General features: G+C 39.6%; 1 protein-coding gene across 1 annotated transcript in view; it reads left to right on the top strand.

Annotated features, from left to right (window-relative positions):
- Positions 1 to 255: 255 nt before the first annotated feature.
- TMEM233 (transmembrane protein 233) overlaps positions 256 to 16,475 on the top strand; it is a 36,414-nt gene continuing 20,194 nt past the window's right edge. The window contains exons 1-2 of the mRNA XM_075276524.1: positions 256 to 567; positions 12,426 to 12,560. Of these exons, the coding sequence (XP_075132625.1) occupies positions 388 to 567; positions 12,426 to 12,560 (315 nt within the window). The 5' untranslated portion in view covers positions 256 to 387. The remainder of the gene's footprint in view (positions 568 to 12,425; positions 12,561 to 16,475) is intronic.

The raw sequence follows: 16,475 nt of genomic DNA, 5'->3' as shown, positions 1-16,475 counted from the left end.
ATGTATGCTATGCTATGCCATCCAATATAAAGCATGCAATATAAAATCTATAAAGGCTAAAGATATGTGAAATATGTACTAAATGTCTGACAATATTTATCAGTTTGTAATATATTTAGTGTAATATTCAGTTATCTTATTGTATCTGTATAAAGCATCACTTAGTCAACCTGCCTTGGCTAATCTACATGTCACCAACGTCTATGAGCATGTCTCTGACTTCTTGTACTTCTAGCCTGGCTGCTGCTCCTTTGCTGATCAGGCATCAGCCGAAATGAGATCACTTCTTCCTTGAACTCCTAACTTGGGTTACACAGCCGCCCCTCAGCCTCAAACTGGACAGCTGAACTTTTCTGGATAGACCAATTTCTAAACACTGAATTTTCCATGTCTCAAACTCCATGCAAACCAGAAATTAAAAGGGCTTTAGAAGAAAGCCCAGAAACTAACATAGAAGATGAATCCCCAAATGGACCTATGCCCAGCAATTACCTGATCCTCTCAATATTTTCCTGCTTTTGCCCTGCTTACCCAATTAACATTGTTGCATTTGTTTTTTCTATAATGGTAAGTACTAATAGATTTTTCTATCATTATAAATGTATAGCCACGTGAATATCATTTCACACCTTCATGTAAAATGCTTTAGGTTTCTGATGTGTTTTATTCTTTTATAAATATTATTATTAGTTCTATTAATAACAGTATAATTGACAGGTAAAAAAAAGTGATAATTCAGCAGAGCAGACTGTGTTCTAGTTTATGCTGTTGACTCACTTTATAAATATAGCTATCCCACTATGTGACCGTAGTGATCCCAAGATAGAAGTAAAGATAGTACTGTGAGAGAGAAAGTTACAATATGTCATTTCAATGGCTAGTATCCGCATTTACTGGAATATTATGTAGCATGTAATGTATGTAACATAGGGAAATGTGATGAAAATCAGATAACAGTTCCAGATCCCTGATATGACAAACAAGAACGGCACCCGATGGACCCCAGTGACTATTGGTTTCCTTCTTACCACCAAGCATTTTAATATACTATGCAATTTTGTCTGACATTTTTGTGTAAGCTGTGATGGAGGTTCCTGATATAGGCTTCAACAGATGTGTACATGGCATTATCGAGTACCTAAATGTTGCTTAAATGTGTTGCAAAATAAATTGCCTTATCTGTCCATCTATGAGACACCATTAACCCATTATACAAAGCCTGTGGTGGACTATTTAAGGTGTTCAGGCCACCTAAAGTGCTGTATGTGTGGTCTACGCTGGTGCTAGCTCATGCCATTATGCCCTACTATCCAAGAGGACAGTTTGTCTTACCTTTGGCATATTTGCTAATGTTGTGATTATGGAAAAGTGTTTCATGTTACACACAGCTCAGCGCAGCTAGGGAAAAAGGGATTTTCCAGGCTAAAAATATTGATGACTTATCCTAATATCAGATTTGTGGTGGTCAACACCCAGTATCCCCACCGATCAGCTGTTCTCAGTTGCAGTGGCTCAGTTCAATCAATACACAGAGAACAGAGTTGTCAGATTCCTGCTCAATCTTCTGTGTATAAACAGCTAAGCGCAGCTGATCAGGGGGGGTGCTGGGTATCAGATCACCACAGATCTGATATCAATGACCTAGCTTTAGTAAAAGTCATCAGTGTTTTTAGCCCAGAAAACCCCTCTTTGATGGCCCACCTTTTGTTTTGGGTACTTTTTTTGGTGTGTACACCATTGCCGATACAGCATATGCAAAGCTGTCTGAGTCATTTGACCATTACAATCATGAAGACATTTTCATGATTGTATGATAAAATGTATAAATCTTATCCATTAGTCAAAGCTTGTACATGAATCATAGAAATGGAAATTGGGTCTACTATGGAGTCAATGCAAGTTATTTACAACAAAAAAATTTGTGGTGAACATCACAACTATAACTGTAGAAATTCCATGTGTACGTATGGTCTGCATGTATCAAGCTTTGGGCGTCACAAATTAATATTAGCCGCAACTGATACAAGTGGGCCATTGTTTCCAATAGGATCTGATGATGTTATGGTCTATGCAAAGTGTATGATTGGTGAAATTTGCTTTGTTTTGTTGTTTGGTTATACAGTGCCTACAAGTAGTATTCAACCCCCTGCAGATTTAGCAGGTTTGCACATTCAGAATTAACTTGGCATTGTGACATTTGGACTGTAGATCAGCCTGGAAGTGTGAAATGCACTGCAGCAAAAAAGAATGTTATTTCTTTGTTTAATTTTTTTTTAAATTGTGAAAAGTTTATTCAGAGGGTCATTTATTATTCAACCCCTCAAACCACCAGAATTCTGTTTGGTTCCCCTAAAGTATTAAGAAGTAGTTCAGGCACAAAGAACAATGAGCTTTACATGTTTGGATTAATTATCTCTTTTTCCAGCCTTTTCTGACTATTTAAGACCCTCCCCAAACTTGTGAACAGCACTCATACATGGTCAACATGGGAAAGACAAAGGCGCATTCCAAGGCCATCAGAGACAAGATTGTGGAGGGTCACAAGGCTGGCAAGGGGTACAAAACCCTTTCCAAGGAGTTGGGCCTACCTGTCTCCACTGTTGGGAACATCATCCGGAAGTGGAAGGCTTATGGAACTACTGTTAGCCTTCCACGGCCTGGACAGCCTTTGAAAGTTTCCTCCCGTGCCGAGGCCAGGCTTGTCCGAAGAGTCAAGGCTAACCCAAGGACAACAAGGAAGGAGTTCCGGAAAGATCTCATGGCAGTGGGGACATTGGTTTCAGTCAATACCATAAGTAACGTACTCCACCGCAATGGTCTCCGTTCCAGACGAGCCCGTAAGGTACCTTTACTTTCAAAGCGTCATGTCAAGGCTCGTCTACAGTTTGCTCATGATCACTTGGAGGACTCTGAGACAGACTGGTTCAAGGTTCTCTGGTCTGATGAGACCAAGATCGAGATCTTTGGTGCCAACCACACACGTGACGTTTGGAGACTGGATGGCACTGCATACGACCCCAAGAATACCATCCCCAGTCAAGCATGGTGGTGGCAGCATCATGCTGTGGGGCTGCTTCTCAGCCAAGGGGCCTGGCCATCTGGTCCGCATCCATGGGAAGATGGATAGCACGGCCTACCTGGAGATTTTGGCCAAGAACCTCCGCTCCTCCATCAAGGATCTTAAGATGGGTCGTCATTTCATCTTCCAACAAGACAACGACCCAAAGCACACAGCCAAGAAAAATAAGGCCTGGTTCAAGAGGGAAAAAATCAAGGTGTTGCAGTGGCCTAGTCAGTCTCCTGACCTTAACCCAATTGAAAACTTGTGGAAGGAGCTCAAGATTAAAGTCCACATGAGACACCCAAAGAACCTAGATAACTTGGAGAAGATCTGCATGGAGGAGTGGGCCAAGATAACTCCAGAGACCTGTGCCGGCCTGATCAGGTCTTATAAAAGACGATTATTAGCTGTAATTGCAAACAAGGGTTATTCCACAAAATATTAAACCTAGGGGTTGAATAATAATTGACCCACACTTTTATGTTTAAAATTTATTAAAATTTAACTGAGCAACATAACTTTTTGGTTTGTAAGATTTATGCATCTGTTAATAAATCCTGCTCTTGTTTGAAGTTTGAAGGCTCTAACTTATTTGCATCTTATCAAACCTGCTAAATCTGCAGGGGGTTGAATACTACTTGTAGGCACTGTATATTTTCCCTATCTATTGGGTGGGAGATTGTTCAGCAGGAGGGTCCAGTCAGTGATAGCTTGCCAAATTCCTTTTCTGCTTTGTTTCCTATTGAGCTGAGATGTTATTTTTCACTTTCTGGCAAACTACAGGGCTGTTGTGAGCGTATGATATATTTTACATGATTTATTATTATTTTTGAGACCTTTTATTACATACATATTAGCTTACATTTTTAGTGATGGAGCCAGTCCTTGAGGGTGCAGCTTGCGCACAACAATAAAACATAAAAGCAATTGACAAATACAAGAAAAAAAAAAGGATTGCCACTACAGGTATAGTATTAAACTTCATGATCCCAACACAAGATATGCAGCACAGCCTTCCTCTTATAACATGGGTGCTTTCTTATATGGCAGAGGGACTTTGGGCCCCTCAGGCATCAACATCCAAGTCTGAGTACTTACTCTACATTGCCCACAGCTACGCTGAAATTACATGAAAATATTGACATGTAACTAGACTCACATGATACAAAAAGCTGTTTGGCCATAACCTAAATAGGCAGAAAAGTAGTTTTCGGCGGGCACTTGGCACAGTTAAACCTAGTGATGATTTCATTCCCACCACTCTAGAAGTAAACAACACTAGCAGAATACTAGGATAGAATAATACGACACAGTGATAATGGATGATCTCTCCTCTTAACAAAATTTCCTGCCGGAGAAACCTAAGCTGCGGATACATCAGTGATATTTCTTCAGCTCGGGGTGTGACAAAAACTGAGATTCTTTCACATATTCTCGTATTGCACTGAGTTATGAAGGTCAGGTACAACCTAGGAAAAGAAAAATCTTTGTTCTGCATCATCTCTTAGGGAACAAGATGGCACTGTCTAAGGTATTGCAGGACTAAGATTAAAGAAAGTATATGCCATGACATAAGCAAGTGTACACTGTCATTTCATTTTGCAGTTTCATTCTGTACTGAAGGAGTTAACAGTTACTAGATAGTCATATGGACATACAAAGGGAGCATATCATCAGTATGCAATGTATTACTTATATCCAGTTTTTACATTGAACATATTTTTAAACATTTTCGGTGCTGTTGTTTATTTTACTTCGCTCTGTCACCCATATGGAAAAAAAATCCTATAATACAGGGCAAATAAAACAAGAATATACACGGTGGATCATTGGTGCACTACTTGTTACACACTTATCACATTGTATGCCTCAGCTCCTGTATAAGGAAAATTATGTGTCATGCATGCTTCAGAGGCGAGACCCCTGATATAGGCAGTGATATAGTCAATGGGAATGAAGCCACAGTATATAAGGACTGGAGCCAACTGCTTCCAGGTCCATCAGTGTATAGTATTGGTGTGGAACGTGTCCCCAAACAGCTGATCCATGTAGGGACTGTCTGTCAGATATTGATGGACTATCCTAAGGACTATCCTAAGCCATAAATTAAGAATTTCTTGCCAATCCCTTTAAAGTTTGTTTGGGCCAGTCACATGCTATAGTATGTAAATAATGACTTTTTTGCACTCCTGGCTTTGTTTTTCTCACAGGGCTTCTTGATGTTTAAGGATTCTCCGGGGACTCAAAAGCAGAGGACCCAAAAAACTATAAAACTTAACTTTTAATATAAATTATAATAATAAATATTTAAGACGGTCAAAAAACATCACCAATTTAAGTGCAAATAACAAACTGTGCTCTAGATAAAAGAGGAATGGTCTTACCTGGATCTACTAAGAGACGTTGGGGACTCAACAGGACTTGCAGATAAAGGGCTGATGTAATTATACCCTTCTCTCACCTATGTCCCACAATGACTCCTGTCCTAACAATGACAGTCCCCAAAACTCTCCTGTATCTCCCTATTAAATTAGATCCATTTCCCTTATTTCCTTCAACTCAATGCATTTCATGTCCCAACAAGATGGAGGGGCAATTTTCAGGGGATTTCTAAATTTGAGTGAAAGCCCTTCAAGCTGCTCAAACATATATTTCCATGGTGAGCTTGCTGGTTATAGGGCTATAGAGATAGATGCTCCACCCTGAGTGCAGGGCAGCGCTTGTGTCAGTAGTGGTCCTATGACATGGGACATGAAACGCGTTGGTGTGAAGGAAATAAGGGAAATGGATCTAATTTGATAGGGCGATCGCCAGCAATATTGCAATTTTAACAGAAACAAAAGGTATGTTCCCCATGCCAGCAGCCACATAGAAGTGGGTTGGAAGCATTCTTGGTGGTGATATCCTCCATCTAAGAGGAGAAGGTACCGATATAATGGCATATAAATATCACCTTAGTTTATTTTTGATACATACTTAGTTTCAGAATTCTTTTCTACTACTTACCCTACACATTGCAATAGGAACAACAAGAACAATATTACGCACATCGTCCACCAACATTATCACTTTATTCCTTTGTATTTTTTCCGTTTTTGAGTTTTCTGCATCATCCTTTAATAACAAAGCTTTTCCACTTATATAACAAGTGTTTAACAGGTCGTCCTTACATAGTATTCTTTATCATTCAATATTCTGTAATATTCTTTAGCTCCGCTGAGAGTTACTATATTAGTATCCAGAATTACTGATTTCAGATTTCTTTCATCTTTCCTTCCGTCTCCTCATTACTTCACTAACTCCATTACTTTTCATCTTCATCACATTTTGCCAGAAACTCTGAACAATGTTCTAAGGCAATCCGATGATAATCAAAGTCCATGAATTGCCCAATATAAAAGGACAAAAAATTAACAATATTACATAAAAGGTATAAAATTGATTGGCCCTAGTACTGTAACCAGTTTGCAAGGAATCGAGATTATTTTATATTTATATAGTACGGTCATTAGAACACACATATACCATATACCCTGTATATCACCATTACATACAGTATAAACCCATTAGTTGGCTCATACCAAATTGTTTACCAAAATAACAACAATAATACTGTATAAAGAGCAGAGGCTTAAAGATTTTCTTAACAATCCTACTAGAATCCTATATTCCTGGGAAAAGCCCTTTAACCCCTTCCCGACATGCGCCGTAATAGTACGGCACATGTCGGGTCTGTAACTATGGCGACCGCCCGGGAGCCGGGCGGCCGTCATAGCCGCCGGGTGTCTACTGCTTCAAGCAGTAGACAACCGGCTCTAATGCCTCCGATCGGTCCCCGGACCGATCGGAGGCATAAACCCCTCCGGCGCTGCTGTCAAAGGCCGACCCCCCGTTGCCATGACAGCCGGGAGCCTTGTTAAAGGCTCCCAGCCGGTCTGCAAATTCTCTCTTTTGCAGGCTGGTGTATACAGCCTGCAAAAGAGATGATGCTTTTTTGCAATGCATTGCAATGCATTAGCATTGTAATGCATTGCATTAGTGATCAGACCCCCTGGGGTTCAACACCCCTAGGGGGTCTAATAAATGCAAAAAAAAAATAAAAAAAAAAGTTAAAAAAAATATAAAAAAATATAAAAAGTATTAAAAGTTCAAATCACCCCCCTTTCCCTAGAACAGATATAAAAGTAGTTAAAAACTGTGAAACATATACATGTTAGGTATCCCCGCGTCCGAAATCGCCCGCTCTACAAATCTATACAAATATTTTTCCTGTTCGGTACACGCCGTAGCAGGAAAAATAGTCAAAAGTGCCAAACCGCCGTTTTTTCACTGTTTTAATTCTGATAAAAATTTGAATAAAAAGTGATCAAAGCAATAACATTTCCCGAAAATGGTAGAACTAAAAAGTACACCCGGCCCCGCAAAAAAAGACGTCCTATGCATCCCCGTACACCTATGTATAAAAAAGTTACGGCCGTCGGAATATGGCGACTTTTAGAAAAAAAAATTTTTAACACCGTTTTGGAATTTTTTTTAGGGGTCAAAATGTAAATAAAACCATATAAATTTGGTATCCCTGGAACCATACCGAAACACAGAATATAGGGGACATGTCATTTTGGCTGCACAGTGAACGCCGTAAAACCAAAGCCCGTAAGAAAGTCGCAGAAATGCATTTTTTCTTCAAATCCACCCCATTCTGAATTTTTTTCCTGCTTCCCAGTACATTATATAGAATAATTAATGGTGGCATCATGAAGAAAAAATTGTCCCGCAAAAATTAAGACCTCATATGGCTCTGTGAGTGGAGAAATAAAAAAGTTATGGGGTTTAGAAGGAGGGGAGTCAAAAACGAAAATCAAAAAATGCCATCGGCGGGAAGGGGTTAAGTTGCAGACAATCCTTTTAAATTGATGCCTTCATTCGGAGACCAGGGCACAAGAAAAAACAGGCATGAGTAACAAACCGGTTGTCAACCAATCCAGAAACCTCCATATGTAGATTGTACTTGTTCACCAAAAACCAAATGTATAAAAACATTCTCAGCATGCCTACATTCTACTAAAGATGTTTATACATGAATTCAGATGCAGATAATAGCAGTGCTGGAATCGTGCCATAGACTTTAGATGAGAAGTATTGTGTCATGGATTTCTCGAAAGGAAGCAAACCTAGTAAACACAAAGAGGATAAGTATCTGCCGCCAAACTGCTTTCCTTGATAATATACATTTGTATAATCTGTAAACAATACAAGTCCTAATAAAGTTAGACCTCTAAATTCTTAGCTGTAGCTTTTATCTATTATTAGAGATGAGCAAGTAGTGAAATATTCGAGATTCGTTTTGAGTAGAGCCTCAATATTTGACTACTTGATCGAATATTGAATCCCATTATAGTCTATGGGAAAAATGCTTGTTTCAGTGCGCAGAAAGCACAAGGACCCCATTATAGTCTATGGGGTCCGTGCGTTTTAACTGCACAGCGCTTGCAGTTGCACTGATATTCTGTTCGTGGGGGGTCCTCCTGCGGACTCCTTCTGGACGGGAGGCAAGCACTAATGTGAACCGGCCCTTACTCGTCCTGCAGAACCAGTATTGAATGGCTGAATGCTATACACTATAGCATTCGGCCAATCAACGATGGTTCTGCAGCAGGCTCTTCTTTGCTAGTCGGGAGAGCTGGCAGCTTTCGGTTGTGTGGGAGATGACTTTTTCTCATAGGAATGCATTGACCACCGTTGATTGGCCGAATGCTATACAGTGTACAGCATTCGGCCAATCAATGCTGGTTCTGCCGGAGGCTCATCTGTGACGAGGAGGAATCTAAGATCGGACTACAGCAGTCTCCATTGTGGTCCAATCTTAGACTCCGCCTCTGCACAGATGAGCCTCCGGCAGAACCAGCGTTGATTGGCCGAATGCTGTACACTGTATAGCATTCGGCCAATCAACGGTGGTCAATGCATTCCTATGAGAAAAAGTCAGCTCCCACATAACCGAAAGCTGCCAGCTCTCCCGACTAGCAAAGAAGAGCCTGGTGCAGAACCAGCGTTGATTTGCCGAATGCTATACACTGTATAGCATTCGGCCAATCAATGCTGGTTCTGAATCGAATCTTTACTGCGAATAGGAGTAGTATTCGAACGAGTACGAGTATTTTGAATACCATAGTATTCTATTGAATACCTACTCGATTGAATACTACTCGTTCATCTCTATCTATTATGGCATGCATAGAAAATATATTAAATAAGAATATGGAGCTCTTAGACTCTGAACAACAGTCCAAAAACAAAAAATACAAAAGTATTAACCTATATACGGCCAAGGCCCCCCCCCACACACACACACACATTGTGGAAATTCAGCTTTTTTTGTTGCAGATTTTCTTGTGTTTTTTGAGTCAAAGCCAGGAGTGGTCTGTCCTCCTCTATCACTACCAAGTAGGCTGTGTGTAGGGAAACCAATAGAAACAATAAAGGTTGCACCACTTGGTTGAGCACCACTCTCCTTAAAGAAGCTGATTAGTAGGGGTGAAATGATGGGCTACCAGGCTTCATTAGACACCTAAAACTAAGATTAAAGTAGCTGAAAGATGAAAAATAAAAACAACGGTAACATTTTTTCAAATTCAGGCACTATCCATTTCCATTACAATGTGAAGACGCGGCACTATCTCTGACGCAGCCCTGCACTGTCAGCTATCAGCTGTAGCTGTCATATGTACCCAAGTGGCACATTATCATGTTGTGCTGAAAACAGGAACTGGCAGGGTATCCCAGTGCCATGCAACACAGGAACAGAACGGAATGTAATAGTATGTTAAAAAAACATATGTATGTCAAAGAATTTGGAAAACTCTTTCAAGGTATTGCAGCATAAATCTTTAGGATTTAAGAGGATATAATTTAGATATCAGTGTATCATACATAGCATGTTATACAACATATCTACTTAAAGTGGCTGTGTTACCAAATCGAGTTGTGATATATCAATAGGATAGGTTACGACTTGCAGATCAGTGGGTGTCTGACAGCTGTGACCCCCACTGATCCTGAGTACTTGGTCCTACTGGGTACTGGGTTGTACACGTGCATTAACCGCTCCACTCATTCTCTATGGGATTGCTGGAGATGGCGGAGTACAGCTCTCAGCACAACTATCCCTGACAGCTTAATAGATATTGAAGGACAGGACCTGTTCTCAGATGGGCCGAGGTCCCATCGGTTGGGCCCCCACTATAAGTTATGATAGATGCCAAATATAAGCTTCAAACAATAAAAACCTTAAGCATTATATGGGCAATATTTTCATCTTCAATTGCCAAAAAAGTTGTGGTCTGAAGAACTGAATATTTGTAAATCCATAACATGAGGCCATAAGATTGGGCACATCGTGGATGTATTGTTAATTCAAAGTTTTAGCAACAGATTAGTCCTATATTAGAAACCTAACTAAAGAAATGTTAGGGTTCACACGGTGTAATGTGCCACGTGATGTGGCACGTCTATGCCGCGGGAGCCTTTGCAAGCCGTACACGCTCCCATTGATTTCAATGGGAGCGGGGATCGTATGCGCCGTGCTAGTTTGCGGCCATGATTTTGCCTGCAAAGGCTCCTGCGGCGTAGACGTGCCACATCACGCGGCACGTTACACTGTGTGAACCCTCCCTAAGGCCCCCATGGGAAATGGATGCCTATTAGGATAGGGTTAGAAAGATTGGCAGGTAGAAAGGAGGCATCAATTTATGAGCATGTAAATGGTTCACTTAATAATGTTTCACTTCTGGTGAGTTAGAAGGTTCTTCAGGAAAGACGGATGCTTTGGAGGTGATTGTATATTGTTCTTTTAGGCCCTCACACTCTTGTATATCCATTGAGAAAATTGAGGAATTGTCTGACAACACCAAGTGTATGCAATACTAAGAACATAAATCTGGTTACCAGTGTAAAGTCAATGATGTAGTATATAGACCCATTAAGACCAATCTAGGTTGAAGATGATCTATGTTGAGGAAAGTATTTGGGCATATCTATTAGTCATTACATTTAGGTGTTCGACATTTGTGAATGAAGGGACGTTCTAAGGAGCTCAATGAGTTCTGTAATAGGATGCCACCGTTGCAGAAAGTCACTACTTAAAAAAGGTCTTTATAGATATTTCAGGATCCTACGGTAGATAACCAGAGTATCTCAGCCCCAAAAAGGCAGACCACATAAGGTTTATAGAGCAGGATCGGCAACTGCTGAGTCACATCAACACTTTGCTGATTCAATTACTTCAGAGCTCCTCAACAACTGCACAAAAACTGAATGCAAGGAGTTTCATGACATGGGTTTTCTTGGCCGAGTAGATGCATGCAAGCCTTATATCACCAAACATAATGCTGTTAGATAGAAAGGTGTAAAGCATGCCGCCACTGGACTGTGGAGCAGGGGAAACAGATTTATGTGGATAAATCACACTATCTGGCAGTCTGATGGAAACCCAGAGGAATATTATTTGCCGGAATGCATTGTGCCATCTGAAAAGTTTGGTTGGAGAGAAGTAATGCCATGGGGTTGTTTGCCAGAGGTTGAAAAAACATCTTAATGCTTTGAGGGATTTTGGATAATTGTACATAGTCATATTAATGTGACCACCGCCTACTTTCGACGTCAAAAGTAGGCGGTGGGTGAGTTTGGTGTAAAAGAACTTTACTGGTCTGCACAGAGTCCCAACCTCACTTCAGTCCCATCAAACACCTTTAAGATGAACTAAAGGGGATTGCATGCCAAGCCGTCTCATCCAGCCTCAGTGTCTGACCTCACAAATGCTCTTCTGAATGAATGGGCAAAAATTCCCACAGGCAAACTCCAAAATCTTGTAGAAATCATTCACAGGAGAATGGTAGCTATTTTAGTTGCACACAAGGGACAAACTCCATATTAAGACCTATGGGTTTAGAATAGGATGTCATAAAATCTGATATAGGCATAATGTGGAGGTGTCGGAATACATTTGTCCATATAGTGTACATAGACTATAGAGAGAGATACAGATAGATAGATAGATAGATAGATAGATAGATAGATAGATAGGAGATAGATAGATAGATAGATAGATAGATAGATAGATAGAATAAAAGAACAAGGGTCCACAATTATTCAGTTTAACATTTCATCTCAGTATAAAAACGTTCATATATAACAAACCAGTGTAAATGTTCTCACTACAATCCATCCATAAGTAGATAGCTGTCCAATATTTATTATGTATTTATCTATTACATATCTATTATATAATCTGTATCTAATATTTAGTTATATAAGTCATTATTGTAACAGAAGAAAATAACACATTTTGCCTATTTCAACTCCACAGGCCTTAAACAGCTATAATGATGGAGACCTTGATGGATCCAGAAGGTTGGGACGCAATGCCTTATATGTTTCAATTGCATCTATAATCATCGGTCTACTGGTTATTGCAACATACTGTTTTGTTCATTTTTCAACGGTATGTCAATTTTGTTATTATATTTTTGACATAAACATGAAGTTCTGTCATAGACCATGTGATCAGCAAATGTAAAATGTATTATTTCATTTGCTCATTTCATGTTTTAAGTTCATTTATACTCTATGCAATTGAGAAAGACACAAATCCTAGGCTGTCGTTGATGTTATGCATAAGTATATAATGAAGACATGAAAGGGCTATTGAATTGCAAGTTGGCCCCCAGTATATTCAATGCCTACCACCTCATTGCAGTGCACATTACAATGATATACAAACATATATATTTATGCATCTCACTTGTGTAGGTTAAGAGAAAAACAATTTGAGGCAGTTGGAAACTGCAGCTAAAGTAGGATAGACGTAGGCGATGTCATAGACGTAGGCGATGTCATAGCAGTAGATGATGTCATAGCAGTAGGGGTGACACAAGCAGGTGATGACAGGTGTCTGAGTGGAAAGTGCTGAAGGTCCAGGGAGCTGAGGCTCCACCTCCAATGCACCAACTGCCTAATTTGCATAACGCTTTATATTTTTTCCCAAATCTATAAAAGTATCATATACATCTGGTACGATCATCACTGTAATGTTCTCTGTAACACAGTAGTGACAGATGAATAAGCATGGAGGAGGTGGTCCCTCTAAGTGACTCCCATTAACATGCGTCGCCATGTTCTAAAAGCCATAACTTTTTTATGTGTCCTTTTTCCTGTTTCCTAAATACATTCATTTTATATTAGGGTCATTATGGACATTCCAATACCACATACGGATTGCTTTTTTTTTTTTTTTTTACAGTCCTATGAAAAAGTTTGGGCACCCCTATTAATCTTAATCATTTTTAGTTCTAAATATTTTGGTGTTTGCAGCAGCCATTTCAGTTTGATATATCTAATAACTGATGGACACAGTAATATTTCAGGAGTGAAATGAGGTTTATTGTACTAACAGAAAATGTGCAACATGCATTAAACCAAAATTTGACCGGTGCAAAAGTATGGGCACCCTTATCATTTTATTGATTTGAATACGCCTAACTACTTTTTACTGACTTACTGAAGCACAAAATTGTTTTTGTAACCTCACTGAGCTTTGAACTTCATAGCCAGATGTATCCAATCATGAGAAAAGGTATTTAAGGTGGCCAATTGCAAGTTGTTCTCCTATTTGAATCTCCTCTGAAGAGTGGCATCATGGGCTACTTAAAACAACTCTCAAATGATCTGAAAACAAAGATTGTTTAACATAGTTGTTCAGGGGAAGGATACAAAAAGTTGTCTCAGAGATTTAACCTGTCAGTTTCCACTGTGAGGAACATAGTAAGGAAATGGAAGACCACAGGGACAGTTCTTGTTAAGCTCAGAAGTGGCAGGCCAAGAAAAATATCAGAAAGGCAGAGAAGGAGAATGGTGAGAACAGTGAAGGACAATCCACAGACCACCTCCAAAGAGCTGCAGCATCATCTTGCTGCAGATGGTGTCACTGTGCATCGGTCAACAATACAGCACACTTTGCACAAGGAGAAGCTGTATGGTTGAGTGATAAGAAAGAAGCCGTTTCTGCAAGCACGCCACAAACAGAGTCGCCTGAGGTATGCAAAAGCACATTTGGATAAGCCAGCTTCATTTTGGAAGAAGGTCCTGTGGACTGATGAAAGATTGAGTTGTTTGGTCATACAAAAAGGCGTTATGCATGGAGTCCAAAAAAAACAGCATTCCAAGAAAAACACTTGCTACCCACTGTAATATTTGGTGGAGGTTCCATCATGCTTTGGGGCTGTGTGGCCAATGCCGGCACCGGGAATCTTGTTAAAGTTGAGGGTCACATGGATTCCACTCAGTATCAGCAGATTCTTGAGAATAATGTTCAAGAATCAGTGACGAAGTTGAAGTTACGCCGAGGATGGATATGTCAGCAAGACAATAATCCAAAACACCGCTCCAAATCGACTCAGGCATTCATGCAGAGGAACAATTACAATGTTCTGGAATGGCCATCCCAGTCCCCAGACCTGAATATCATTGAACATCTGTGGGATGATTTGAAGCGGGCTGTCCATGCTCGGCAACCATCAAACTTAACTGAACTTGAATTGTTTTGTAAAGAGGAATGGTCCAAAATACCTTCATCCAGGATCCAGGAACTGATTAAAAGCTACAGGAAGCGACTAGAGGCCGTTATCTTTGCAAAAGGAAGATCTACTAAATATTAATGTAACTTTTCTGTTGAGGTGCCCATACTTTTGCACTGGTCAAATTTTGGTTTATTGCATAGTGCACATTTTCTGTTAGTACAATAAACCTCATTTCAATCCTGAAATATTACTGTGTCCATCAGTTATTAGATATATCAAACTGAAATGGCTGTTGCAAACACCAAAATATTTAGAACTAAAAATGATTAAGATTAATAGGGGTGCCCAAACTTTTTCATAGGACTGTATATAATAACAAACATTCATATTAAAAAATATTTTTTATTTAGTTTTAAGAGAGAAGGGCAGAACCCAATTGAAGGATGATTGCAGACCCTATATACATAGATAGATAGATAGATAGATAGATAGATAGATAGATAGATAGATAGATAGATAGATAGATAGATGTAGTTTAAGGAATCCCTGCATATTGGATCCTGTTTGCAGTTGATGCCTTGAGGTTTCCATGACTATCAACAAACTCTGCTTAGGTCCGCGCAGGCTGTCAGAACTTGAAGACACAGACCAAATCAGAGACCTACCTTATCTATCAATTAAGAGTTAAGGGGGGTATTAAACCTTGCTGAAGTTCAGTCATGATTCACTGAGTGATTGTCTTGGATTTGACTTCAGCTTGGGCTCTGGCTATGATACTTGTTTTGGCAACTCCTTACCTCCCTGGTATGACCTCAGCTTCTTTTTTACAGTAACCTAAGGTAACTGGTTCTGTTCTTTTTAGCTGCAAGTGCACCTGTTGTCTTTTACTTGTCTGGGATTTGTGACCTGAGTCTCGAGTGGCCAAGTCCATCCCTGCCTTGCAGAGGGCTCTGGTGAAAACAAAAAGTTGTGAAGCTATGTAAAATGTTACGAATACAAGAATGCAGTCATTTGGAAATCTCATATAACTATATGTTATTCACAATAGAACCTAGAACAAATAACAAAAGGTGAAATTTAGGTTTGGTTCACATCTGCATACAGGTTTCTGTTAGGGGGATCCGCTTGGGGACCCCCTGCATGCAAACCTAATCTGCATAAACAAGCGCATAGGATACTAGCGGACCCCATAGACTATATTGAGGTCCATGTGGTTTCTGTTCAGTTTCCACCCAAATAGGACAAAAATGTGGAGAGAAACGCGCTTCTTTCATGAGGAGAGGGGAACGGAATTCCCGTAGTGCCGAATGTCCCGAGACCGGACGCAGATGTGAACCGAGCCTCAGAAATGTTTCCATTTTATTTAAAAAAAAATTATTCATTTAGAAACTGATGTCAACAAAAAAGTTGGGATAGGGCCGTATGTACCATTGTATATAATACAATGTGTGTGTGTGTGTGTGCATATATATATATATATATATATATATATATATATATATATATATATATATATATATATACCATCTCCATTTCTTTTTACAACAGTAAATAAATGATTGGGAAGGGAGAAGTCCAATTCCTGGAGTTGTGGGAAAGGAATGTTATCCCATTCTTGTCTGATATAGGATTATAGGTGTTCCTGGGTCTTATTTCCTGAATTTATCGCTTCATAATGTGACAAATGTTTTTTGTTCATTAATAAATAAAGCCGGATGGAAGTATATATTTTTCTATAACCTCTATATACTGCAATTATAGTGCCTTTCAAGAGGTGTAAGCTGCCCATGCCATAGGCATTAATGCAACCCTATACCATCAGAGATGTAGGATTTTTAACT

This window comes from Leptodactylus fuscus, chromosome 1 (assembly GCF_031893055.1).
Source record: "Leptodactylus fuscus isolate aLepFus1 chromosome 1, aLepFus1.hap2, whole genome shotgun sequence".
Taxonomy (NCBI): domain Eukaryota; kingdom Metazoa; phylum Chordata; class Amphibia; order Anura; family Leptodactylidae; genus Leptodactylus; species Leptodactylus fuscus.
This window is presented reverse-complemented; position numbering and strand designations above follow the sequence as displayed.